Source organism: Heptranchias perlo, chromosome 25, assembly GCF_035084215.1.
Source record: "Heptranchias perlo isolate sHepPer1 chromosome 25, sHepPer1.hap1, whole genome shotgun sequence".
NCBI classification, from domain to species: Eukaryota; Metazoa; Chordata; class Chondrichthyes; order Hexanchiformes; family Hexanchidae; genus Heptranchias; species Heptranchias perlo.
The window spans coordinates 5,553,935-5,566,724 of NC_090349.1; the positions used below are offsets into that span (position 1 = coordinate 5,553,935).

The window sequence follows — 12,790 nt, forward strand, 5'->3', positions numbered from 1 at the left end:
AATTGAGAAACACCTATCCTTTCAGCCCCTGCCTTTACAGTAATTAACTGTAATTTAGTATTCAGACTTAATAAGATTCTGTAGACCACTGGCATCCATTTGCAGTTCTAGACATAATGACCTTTAAGGTTGGCAGTTAATGAATTGACAATACTCTATACAATCTGCATTGTAGTCAGAACTGCAAAATTTACCGCAAATTCCCTAAAATGTTTACTGTGAGAGGGAAAAATAACTCCAAATCGAGAATACTGTGGATTCCTGCGACCTTTGTCTCTGTAAATGTGGAACGGTTTTGCTGCCGAGGTTACTATTTCATTGATACCCTGGTATACACCTCACCTCATAAACTCTTGTCCTTGGGCTGATTTCGGTCCAAGGTTCGTTTGGAAGTATGATGTATATTTTAGCGCTCCAGAGTTGACAGTTAATAATTCATTGCAAACAAAATTAAATGCTGCAGCATTTGCAATCCTCGTCACCCAAAACAAATCGTACAAAGCTGTAGTCTCAACAAGCTAAAGAGGGTTAGGTTGAAAATAATTTTTTTATCTTTCAATCATAATTTCCTACATTACAACAGTGACTACATTTCAAAAGTACTTCATTGGCTATAAAGTGCTTTGGAATGTCCTGAGGTCATGAAAGGCGCTATATAAATGCAAATCTTTCTTTGTAACCTGGCACAGTAATTACATTTCAGTACACACCCATGAACACTACTGTTGAGAATCTTCATTTAACCCAAGTTTCTGCTCAGCAATGGTCAAAACTATTGGCTAATTTTTTTGTTTGCTAGGAAGTAGTTACCTGATAAACCACAGGAAGTTCAAAGTCATTTTTAAATGGCCATTTCAGGGAAAGAGGCGAAAGATGAACTGGTGACATTAATGGCTGTGAGGCTGTGTTTCTGAGTGTGCTCCAGTCAGATCACATAAATCGGTTTTGTAAATGACACATCTGTGATGATCACAATAATTATGGATGGGGAAAGCCGATCAGCCCATCTTAATCCATCCACCCAGAAGCACCCCACAGTCCCACACTGCAGGATCTAAATGGTTCTTCAATTGAACCTGGGTTTTTATTCCCACTATTTTATTCAGGTGTCTATTCCATGCGTTAATGACTGTGTGTGGAGAACTTCCCATCATTCCTAAATTTACCGTGTACTAGTTTGAGCTTGTGTCCCTTTGTCCGAGTCGCAGGACAATTATTACTTTAATTTAAAACAATATTCCAGATTTACCTTTTCCATTCTCTTAAATAGCTTGTATAAGATCACCTCTCAGAACTCTATAGCCATGTTTGAATGTCCTCAGGACGTCCCAAAGCACTTTACAACCAATTTTTTTTAAAGTATTTTTGAAATGTAGTCACTTTTTTTTATTCGTTCATGGGATGTGGGCGTCCCTGGCGAGGCTGGCATTTATTGCCCATCCCTAATTACCCTCGAGAAGGTGGTGGTGAGCCGTCTTCTTGAACCGCTGCAGTCCGTGTGGTGAAGGTTCTCCCACAGTGCTGTTAGGAAGGGAGTTCCAGGATTTTGACCCAGCGACGATGAAGGAACAGCGATATATTTCCAAGTCGGGATGGTGTGTGACTTGGAGGGGAACGTGCAGGTGGTGTTGTTCCCATGTGCCTGCTGCTATTGTCCTTCTAGGTGGTAGAGGTCGCGGGTTTGGGAGGTGCTGTTGAAGAAGCCTTGGCGAGTTGCTGCAGTGCATCCTGTGGATGGTACACACTGCAGCCACAGTGCGCCGGTGGTGAAGGGAGTGAATGTTTAGGGTGGTGGATGGGGTGCCAATCAAGCGGGCTGCTTTGTCCTGGATGGTGTCGAGCTTCTTGAGTGTTATTGGAGCTGCACTCATCCAGGCAAGTGGAGAGTATTCCATCACACTCCTGACTTGTGCCTTGTAGATGGTGGAAAGGCTTTAGGGAGTCAGGAGGTGAGTCACTCGCCTCAGAATACCCAGCCTCTGACCTGCTCTTGTAGTCACAGTATTTATATGGCTGGTCCAGTTAAGTTTCTGTTGTACTGTAGGAAACGCGACAGCAAACTCCCAAAAAAAGCAATGAAATGAATGGCCAGATAATCTGTTCTAGTTGAGGGATAAATATTGGCCAGAACACCTGCAGAACTCCCCTGCTCTTCTTCGAATGGTGCCGTGGGATCTTTTATATTCACCTGAAAGGGCAGACGGGGCCTCAGTTTAACGTCTCATCCAAAAGACGGCACCTCCGACAGTGCAGCGCTGGAGTGTCAGTCTGGAGTGGTACTTGGACCCACAATCTGCGGATTCAGAGGCGAGAATGCTACTACTGAGCTATGGCTGACACTGTGGTACATCCTGTTGACATTGATAAGAATCAAAAAATGATTCTTAATTAAATTCAGGAAGCTCCAGGGTTGCCAACTCTCCAGGATTGTCCTGGAGTCTCAAGGAATTAAAGATTAATCTCCCGGATACTACTGCAGGAAAAATCATAAGGGCATTAAAAAAAGTTTTGTTTACATTTTCTTCATACACTTTTTCGTTCATTGGTTATAAAAATATTGGAGATGGGGAGAAAAGGCTGTTTTATTAATCGGGGCGGCAGGTCACGTAGCGAATCCTCCAGGAATACGTCCAACCAGAGTTGGTAACCCTCGGAACCTCTGATGATATAAACATTGGAAACTTTCTTTTCATCGTATCATTTAAGAGGTGTAATGAGGCTAATGCTTATGTAAACGGACTGTGCGATCTAATCCAGTGCCCATTAGCCCAGGGAACCGATGAACTCACCCCATAATGTTTTGCACCTCATCTCCTCCGCGCTGAAACATGGCACATGGTGTTGTTGCGACAACCCCTGTTGTTGAGGTTGTCCGTTTTCGGAGCCCTCCCCCCTTCACCCCCTCTCTGTAGGTCGGTCACCATCTCCCTTGGCCAAGCTGCCTCAGTCTGGAGCTCGCAGATTTCTGCCTGTCACATTGACATCACTATGAACATTTAGCCCAGCTTTCTGATTTCCACAAGCCGCTCCACATTGCTGGGTGAGTTTTCCTAGGGTCTGGTGTCACTCCTTGGTGGGGGGAACTGGCAGGGTGGGTGTTGGGTGACACAAGTCGCCACAGTTTTAGTGGGTAGCAGCACAGCAGTTGTGATGGGCGTTCTTTTGTGCCCGTTCTCTCGTTTGTAACACACACACACATACACACGAGTAACAGAGTAATACACGCAAAGTAATGCACACACACGGTAATACATGCACAGTAATATAGTACACAGTAATAGAGTAATAAACACAGTAATACACTAATACACACACACACACAGAGTAAAACCCTGCAATAATCATGCACAGTAATAAACAGTCTCATATGTACTGTAAACACATTCACATTAAAACACACCTGTAACATATGCTCAGTAAGAGTCTAACACAGATATACTATATACACTAATAACCACACAGTAACAAACAGACAGCCTGTAATAAACACACAAACAATTGTTGAATCTGCATTATTACTTTATTGTTAAAACAGAAATAAGACTCACAATTTCAGGCATCTTCTCTCTAACTCATTGGCCTCTATTATTACTGATGAACACACTAAACACACGTTTACTACAGGGATCGTTCTGGAATTCCTGGGTCTGAACCTAAGCGAAGGTGTTGCTATTCCAGCCAACATTTGCAGCCTCCAGTTCTTGGAAGACGATGTACATCCTGTGAAACAAACACAAGGTGAAACCATCAGGAAGCGACTGTTCCAAAGGCCCCTGGGCCAGCTCCTGGCACCCGATCACTTCTTTTTAATCCATTCATGGGATGTGGGCGTCGCTGGCAAGGCCAGCATTTATTGCCCTCGAGAAAGTGGTGATGAGCCGCCTTCTTAAACTGCTGCAGTCCGTGTGGTGATGGTTCTCCCACAGTGCTGTTAGGAAGGAAGTTCCAGGATTTTGACCCAGCGACGATGAAGGAACTTCGATATATTTCCAAGTCGGGATAGTGTGTGACTTGGAGGGGAACGTGCAGGTTGTGTTGTTCCCATGCACCTGCTGCCCTTGTCCTTTTAGGTGGTAGAGGTCGCGGGTTTGGGAGGTGCTGTCGAAGAAGCCTTGGCGAGTTGCTGCAGTGCATCCTGTGGATGGTACACACTGCAGCCACTGTGCGCCGGTGGTGAAGGGAGTGAATGTTTAGGGTGGTGGATGGGGTGCTAATCAAGCGGGCTGCTTTGTCCTGGATGGTGTCGAGCTTCTTGAGTGTTGTTGGAGCTGCACTCATCCAGGCAAGTGGACAGCATTCCATCACACTCCTGACTTGTGCCTTGTAGATGGTGGAAAGGCTTTGGGGAGTCAGGAGGTGAGTCACTCGCCGCAGAATACCCAGCCTCTGACCTGCTCTTGTAGCCACAGTATTTATATGGCTGGTCCAGTTAAGTTTCTGGTCAATGGTGACCCCCCAGGACGTTGATGGTGGGGGATTCGGCGATGGTAATGCCGTTGAACGTCAAGGGGAGGTGGTTAGACTCTCTCTTGTTGGAGATGGTCATTGCCTGACACTTGTCTGGCGCAAATGTTACTTGCCACTTATCAGCCCAAGCCTGGATGTTGTCCAGGTCTTGCTGCATGTGGGCTCGGACTGCTTCATTATCTGAGGGGTTGCGAATGGAACTGAACACTGTGCAATCGTCAGCGAACATCCCCATTTCTGATCTTATAATGGAGGGTAGGTCACTGATGAAGCAGCTGAAGATGGTTGGGCCTAGGACACTGCCCTGAGGAACTAAACTAAAGCAGACCAGGTTCTGGCACCCAGTCACTCTCTTGGCAGAAAGAATGAGGAGAAGCAATATAAACTGAATGATACAATTCCATAGGGGGTGCAGGAACAGAGAGACCTGGGGGTATATGTGCACAAATCTTTGAAGGTTGCAGGACAGGTTGAGAAAGCAGTTAAAAAAGCATACGGGATCCTGGGCTTTATAAATAGAGGCATAGAGTACAAAAGCAAGGAAGTCATGATGAACCTTTATAAAACACTGGTTCGGCCACAACTAGAGTATTGTGTCCAATTCTGAGCACTGCACTTTAGGAAGGATGTGAAGGCCTTAGAGAGGGTGCAGAAAAGATTTACTAGAATGGTTCCAGGCATGGGAGACTTCAGTTATGTGGATAGACTGGAGAAGCTGGGGTTGTTCTCCTTGGAACAGAGAAGGTTGAGAGGAGATTTGATAGAGGTGTCCAAAATCATGAAGGGTTTAGATAAAGTAAATAAAGAGAAACTGTTCCCATTGGTGGAAGGGCCGAGAACCAGGGACACATTTAATAAGGTGATTGGCAAAAGAACCAAAGGCGACATGAGGAAAAACCTTTTTACGCAGCGAGTTGTTATGATCGGGAATGCACTGCCCGAGGGGGTGGAAGCAGATTCAATCATGACTTTCAGAAAGGAATTGGATAAATATTTGAAGGGAAAAAATCTGCAGGGCTACGGGGAAAGAGCAGGGGAGTGGGACTACCTGGATTGCCCTTTCAAAGAGCCGGCACGGGCTCGATGGGCCAAATGGCCTCCTTCTGTGTGGTTACCATTCTATGATTCTATAACCTAAAGCAGGCCAGGTTCACAGGCCAGCTTCCCCTAAAATCAATGTTTTCAATCTCTCTCAATTGTTTGTGCTCATCGACAAATATTCATCACTAACTTTACGCACATGGAATAGGGCTGAAACTCCAGTCCGTAAACAGAGGAGCGCGAGGGATGGACACCTGCAAGGGATTAGCTCACCCCTCAGCACCTGCTCCTGTCACCAGCCATTGAGGGGAAATGTTCACTAGGTCAGGCCACGGTCTTTACACAAACATCCCCACTGAACATATCCAAACACATCACACACCCCGACTCACTATAAGACCCCGGCTTTGTAAACTCACGCTAATTTATAGGAAACGGAACATAGGAACAGGAGGAGGCCATTCAGCCCCTCGAGCCTGTTCCGCCATTCAATTAGATTATGGCTGATCTCCATTTACTCTCCTTTGCTCCGTATCCATTAATACCCTTACCTAATAAAAATCCATCGATCTCAGTCTTGAACATTACGACTGACTCCCAGTATCCACAGCCTTTCTGGGGGAGAGAGTTCCAGATTCCCACTACCCTTTGTGTGAAAAATTGCTTCCTGATTTCACTCCTGAATGGCCTAGCTCTAATTGTAAGATTGAGTCCCCCTTGTTCTCAATTCCACAACCAAAGGAAATGGTTCCTCTGTATCTACTCCATTCAATCCTTTTATCATCTCACTCACTGCAGGGTTCGCGCTCTGCAATCACCCTCCTTCAGTGAGGGATACTGGATGTCTGAGAGTGATCTGTGTCACTCACCCACGAGCGTCAGGCTGTCTCCTTGAAGCCACAACTCATCTTTACAAGCTTTAATTGAAAGCCTTTCCGCAATTATTCAAAATAGATTAAGTGCTGCAATAAAGCACATTTAGAAAGCAGTCTGAGCTCGAGGAGCAGCCCAGCAGTAATTGTTAGGCTGGACAGCTGAGGCCAGTCTCTGACAGTCAGACCTCATCCCCTCAGTGCTATCTGAACCCTTCACCACCACAGCCACCCTCCCACTGCCCAATCACCCAGCCAAGCTCACACAGCCGTACCTGTCTGGAGAAATGTGCAAGTGCTTGTTCACCAGGTCAAACAGCACTTTGGAGTAGGTTTTGTTCTGCTTGTTGCCGATTTTGCCGATGCTGGAGAGACTGCCGAGAGCGCAGGGCTCTGTGGATCCGCCAAAATGGATCATCTGGTCCGGTATGATGTGCACTGCGATGTACTGGAAAAAACACAGAGCTTCCTGAGTACAGGAGAGCGCCAGATTCCCCGGGATAGGCACCAGCAGCAAGGGAAGGTGCCCAGAGGACAAAAACATACCACAAAGGGAAAGTCACCAAAACTGCAGAGAGAAAGAAGAAACGAGGGAAGGTCCAGGAAGAGGGGGAGCGGAAAGGGTGGAGGGGAGCAGAAGTGGGGGGGGGGGGCGGGAGCGGAAAGTGGGGGGGGGGGGGGGGGGGGGGGAAAAGAGAGCCCGGGAGCTTGTCACTGTGCCCCTTCGAGTCTCAGCTCCCACGAGCTGACTGACGTTCCTTATGTCGGAGCCAGGCCCTCCTTTGTGTGTGTTTTCACTGGGTCCTCCAACCACCGGAAATCAGCCCAGTGGGGGGGGGGGGGGATCAGGCGGTATTGGGGAGTGGGGGGAGAAAGGGAGGCTGTACCGGGATGTTCAGGTGCCTGGTGGGATGAGAGGAAGGAAGTTTTGTTGGAGCCAAAGTTCTCGAGGATGTTTGTCAATTTTTATGCGTTAATGATGTGATGGATTTTATTTTGAGAGGCGTCTGACTGGATGATATTGGTGGAATGTGAGGGGAAAGATTTCTCGTAATCTAATTGGTGAAAAATAAATGTAGAAAATAGAAAGTAGGAAAGTATAGAGACTTAAACATTAAACCAATGGAGAGAAGGCAGAACATCATCTCCAGTCAAGGTTAGCAACAAATGTTAATATAAACGTGCCCCTGTAACGGTACCAGACCGGCCCTGCTGTGCCCCTGTAACGGTACCAGACCGGCCCTGCTGTGCCCTTGTAACGGTACCAGACCGGCCCTGCTGTGCCCCTGTAACGGTACCAGACCGGCCCTGCTGTGCTGCCTGTAACGGTACCAGACCGGCCCTGCTGTGCTGCCTGTAACGGTACCAGACCGGCCCTGCTGTGCTGCCTGTAACGGTACCAGACCGGCCCTGCTGTGCTGCCTGTAACGGTACCAGACCGGCCCTGCTGTGCTGCCTGTAACGGTACTAGACCGGCCCTGCTGTGCTGCCTGTAACGGTACTAGACCGGCCCTGCTGTGCTGCCTGTAACGGTACCAGACCGGCCCTGCTGTGCTGCCTGTAACGGTACTAGACCGGCCCTGCTGTGCTGCCTGTAACGGTACCAGACCGGCCCTGCTGTGCTGCCTGTAACGGTACTAGACCGGCCCTGCTGTGCTGCCTGTAACGGTACCAGACCGGCCCTGCTGTGCTGCCTGTAACGGTACTAGACCGGCCCTGCTGTGTTCAGCACTAATTCCAGCCCATAGTCCTTCAGTAGGTAGGTGGAAATCTCCCTGCCTGGTGACCCACCTGGAACAGTCCTGGGCACAACACACTGAGCTGGAAACAATGCTGTACCCGGTGTGTTCCTCCCTAGGCCATTGTGTCGTCACTGCATTTATCAGTAAATTGGTACCAACACACCATAGGAAAAAACACTTGAACCAACACACTTATTAGTGTTGTGTGTGGTTCTCAATATATCCTCTCAAATTGCTCCCTCCACTAGTGAGAGTCCTGGACTCACCAATATCTCACTAGTGTTAGTTGGCCCAAAATACACTCTCCAGACACGACCCAAGTCCACAAGGACAGATCACAGTCCTGGGGGGGGGGTTTCATAGTCTGAACCTTTCACCCACCCATCATTATACGGCACTGGTCCCCATCCATCTCTCACTGCAGTCCGCGCACGTTCTGGATCACAGCTCCGGTGTGAGACTGTGGGCTACTGCCCTGCCACGGCCTGCATTCAGCAACAAGGCTGACAAGCCTGATCAGCCCAACACACCTCAGTGAACCCAGAGAGCAGCCATGAGTCACACATCATCGCCCTGGGACCCAGACAGTTAACACATTCCACACCGAGTCACAGAGTGACTGTGACCACCTCCCCCTCCTCACACTGCCACTTTATTCTTCTTAGAAAATATTCGATGAATCTCTTCATTTCTGATTGATGTAATTTGTGAAACGTCCCCATTGGTTATTCTGGGCACGTAGTTGAGACCGAGAGCAAGAGTTGGGAGTTTCCAGCCCTCTCTCAGTTCTTTGTGCTCATTCATCAATGGGTCGTTGTTTCTGAGCTCAGTTTCAATGTGAGTGGGACCCAGAGTTTCTGGTCAGTATTCCAGTCACACCAAAAAACTGGTGCTGTGTGCGACAGTCTGACTCAGTGGGTGGCATTCTCGCCCGAGTCAGAAAGTCATGGTTTCAAGTCCCACTCCGGAGACTTGAGCACAGAATCCAGGGCTGACACTCGAGTGCTGCACTGAGGGAGCGCTGCACTGAGGGAGCGCTGCACTGAGGGAGCGCTGCACTGAGGGAGCGCTGCACTGAGGGAGCGCTGCACTGAGGGAGCGCTGCACTGAGGGAGCGCTGCACTGAGGGAGCGCTGCACTGAGGGAGCGCTGCACTGAGGGAGCGCTGCACTGAGGGAGCGCTGCACTGAGGGAGCGCTGCACTGAGGGAGCGCTGCACTGAGGGAGCGCAGCACTGAGGGAGCGCAGCTTTGTCGGAGGCATCGTCCTCTGGTGAGATATTAAACCAAATAGACCAAACCTGCCTGTCCCAGTGTTTCTGGTTTGTTTGTTTTTGTATCTTTACTCTCTTTCCCTTGGAGAAGGATTCGCAGGCTGATTAACAGTCTGACAGGCCGTGACCTGAACACTCCTTCCACGGCTGCAACCATCTTTATACCAGCCAGCCAATCGAGCAGTTAGAACTGTACGGGGTAGGGGTTTTTTTGGGCACCCCCCCAACCCGTGACGGGGGACCACCCATACCCACTGGACACGAGTATCCCCACTGGATGTCAACACAGAATGCAGAGCCAGGATGTTCTGGAGAGGAGTCCAAACCCTGCACCTTCTAATTCAAAGGCGGAAATGCTGCTCCGAGTGACTCAGGTGGTCCAGTCACCCCATTTGAAGGACAGCAGTGGGAGTTCTCCCAGTATTTTGGCCGAGATTCCTCCCTCAGGCGACAGCATCAAAAACAGATTGTGTGGCTGTTTGTCTCACTGCAGTTTGTGGATTTTGCTTTATGTGCAAAACAGCAGACACTTCAGAGTGGTCAATGTACATTAAGTGATTTGGAATGTTCCGGAGATGTGATGAGGCACTGCATCAACGCAAGGTCTCCATCTGAACTCACCTCAGTAACTCCGCACACATTAGGGGAGTAAGAATAAGAGGTCAGCGAGGTAACAATGATAGCGACAGAGAACGAGACTGTGGGGAGGGAAGGGTTAAACAGTAGCTCACAGGCTCCAGTCCACTGAATGATCAGCTGATCCCCTGATGTAGGACACAGGCTGACTGTGGCATGACTGAACTGCAGAAAAATTCAACATCACACCATCTGCAGTGCTCCCTCTGATGGGGGAGGTGGCGGGGAGGCAGCTTCTGGGTCAGGCCAGTTTCAATCCCTCCCTGCGTCCTCTCTCATCAAAAGGCGAAGAAAATCAGTGAATATTAGATTTCGGGGGGAGGGGGAGGGGGAGGGGGGGAGGATTTGCTCCCAGTTATTCAACACTCTTTATCCAGTTAATCGATGGAACATTCCAGTCTAAGTAATCTGGTGTGCTCAGAGATTGCATGGGTCAATCCCCCCAGGGTCATTTGCAAACCTCAAATAGAAGGTGGCAGATAAGAGCACTGCAGCCGAGAAAGGAGGCACTTACATCAGTCAGGGCTCGGACAGTAATGCAGTCCTTGTGGGAGGAGCCCCTTCAGGCCCTTGCACCTCCCCACATCAACCCTCCTAGCGCTGAGCACTCTTTGCATCCGTGCCAATAGCAAAATGCTTTTCCCTGCTATGCACAGCTCCCCCAGACAGGGTCTCTTGCTCAGTATTCTGCCCAAGGTGCCAGGCAAAGCCAGATTTATGCAGCAGTAGGTGGGAATGGCGGGTATGAGTCTGTGCCACCCCACTCAAGGGCATTCGTGGGCTCCATGAGTCAGCCTGAAATAAGTTTATAACTGAGGATGTTATGGATGTTCGACGACAGCAAGAAGCATCCTACAACCTCCTATTTCCCCCACACAACCTCACTCAGTCATCAGTCACTCCTGCTGCACCGTGGGTGCAGTACTGGGGCTCAGAGAGAGCTCAGCGACCTCACACTGGGGTCTCGGCACTCAAAAGGGTTTCAGTGAGATCATTCATTTTGTTTGTGTATTGCTGAGAAGCGTGCATTTTTCGCAAGGATAGCACTGCTCTCCTTTGGGTAGCTGACGCTGCCTTTTGGGAGCCTGTTGGTACTCGGGGTCCCCAGAAACATGCATGTTTTTTTCAGGGAAACCTGGGAAGGAGGCATAATTCTCAGGGGGTCCCAGGGAAAAGCTAATATTCGGGGGAGGAGGGACCTCCCACCACTGCTCTCCATCCCTCTACTGATTCTGTGTTGCTTGTCTGACATTCAGTACTAGATGAGCAGAAATTTCCTTGAATTGAATATTAGGAAGACGAAAGCCAGTGTCTTTGGTCCCCACCACAAGCTCTATTCCCTAGTCACCGACCCCATCCCTCCCCGACCACCGCCTGAGGCTGAACCAGACCGTTCACAACCTTGCCGTCCTATTTGACCCTGAGCTGAGCTTCTGACCCCATATCTTCTCCATCACTAAGACCGCTGACTTCCACCTCCATAACATCGCCCGTCTCCACCCCGCCTCAGCTCATCTCCTGTTGAAACCCGCATCCTTGCCCTTGCCACCTCTAAACGCGCCTATTCCAATGCTCTCCTGGCCGGCCTCCCACCTTCCACCCTCCGAAAACTTGAGCTCATCCAAAATTCTGCTGCCGTATCCTAACTCGCACCAAGTCCCGTTCACCCATCACCCCCTGTGCTCGCTGACCTACATCGGCTCCCGATCCGGCAACGCCTCAATTTTAAAATTCTCATCCTTGTTTTCAAATCCCTCCATGGCCCTCGCCCCTCCCTATCTCTGTAACCTCCTCCAGCCCTACAACCCATCGAGATCTCTGCGCTCCTCCAATTCTGGCCTCTTGCACATCTCTGATTTTGATCGCTTCACCATTGGCGGCCGTGCCTTCAGCTGCCCAGAGCCTAAACCCTGGAATTCCCTCCCTAAACCTCTCCGCCTCTCTCCTCCTTTAAGATGCTCTTTAAAACCTGTCTCTTTGACCAATCTTTTGATTCCTGTCCTAATATCTCATTATGTGGCTCGGTGTTAAATTTTGTCTGATAATCGCTCCTGTGAAGCGCACTGGGACAATTTACTACATTAAAGGCGCTATATAAATGCACGTTATTGTTGTTGTAAGGGGGGGTCTGATATTCTCGGTCCCCCGCCCTCTCTAAGGGACAGGGTCCCGGCACTCTAACCGGCTCCCCATCATAGCTCAGGCCGCTTCATCCCCGCTCCAGGCCGCACTGGAGGGGAAGGGAGGGAAGGCCCCATGATGGGAGAGTGAAACCCTCCGGCCCCGGGCATTGTTTCAGTCACGGGGCCCTGGCTCTCTCTCCTGGCCCATCTCCCGCCTACCTGCTTGGGTTTGCCCAGCTCCTTGGCCAGCACCGCCGTCAGCTCCTCCCCCAGGACGTCCGGGATGGTGGAGCGGCTCAGGTTTGTGTTGAGCACGAAGGTTGGCATCTCTCCGGCAGCTGCAACGATCAGCGACTGCACCGGCTCCGCGTTACTGGAGTCAAAGCGCCCGCACCTCCTCCGGCCACCAGAGGGCGCCGCACTCGGAGGGTCCACCGCACCCTGCCCGCACCTCCTCCGGCCACCAGAGGGCGCCGCACTCGGAGGGTCTCCTACACCCTGCCCGCACCTCCTCCGGCCACCAGAGGGCGCCGCACTCGCAGGGCCCACCGCACTCTGCCCGCACCTCCTCCGACCACCAGAGGGCGCCGCGCGCGGAGGGTCCACCGCACCCTGCCCGCACCTCCTCCGGGCACC

At 50.1% G+C, this 12,790-nt stretch overlaps 1 protein-coding gene across 1 annotated transcript; it reads right to left on the minus strand.

Moving 5' to 3' along the window:
- Positions 1–3,498: 3,498 nt before the first annotated feature.
- On the minus strand, positions 3,499–12,551 carry mif (macrophage migration inhibitory factor). Its single transcript, XM_068005494.1, has 3 exons — positions 12,374–12,551; positions 6,656–6,828; positions 3,499–3,720 (listed from the first exon to the last, which is right to left on the minus strand). Exons 1-3 carry the CDS (start codon positions 12,479–12,481, stop codon positions 3,654–3,656), a joined length of 348 nt encoding a protein of 115 aa, XP_067861595.1. The 5' UTR covers positions 12,482–12,551; the 3' UTR covers positions 3,499–3,653.
- Between the last annotated feature and the right edge of the window lie 239 nt (positions 12,552–12,790).

What these genes read in the sequence shown, in the direction of transcription:
- mif (XM_068005494.1), bottom strand. Translation starts at nt 12,481, where the DNA reads ATGCCAACCTTCGTGCTCAACACAAACCTGAGCCGCTCCACCATCCCG. An exon ending in AGCTGGGCAAACCCAAGCAG is followed by an intron (nt 6,829 to 12,373) that starts GTAGGCGGGAGA and finishes TGTTTTTTCCAG; the next exon opens with TACATCGCAGTGCACATCAT. An exon ending in TTGCACATTTCTCCAGACAG is followed by an intron (nt 3,721 to 6,655) that starts GTACGGCTGTGT and finishes TTTGTTTCACAG; the next exon opens with GATGTACATCGTCTTCCAAG.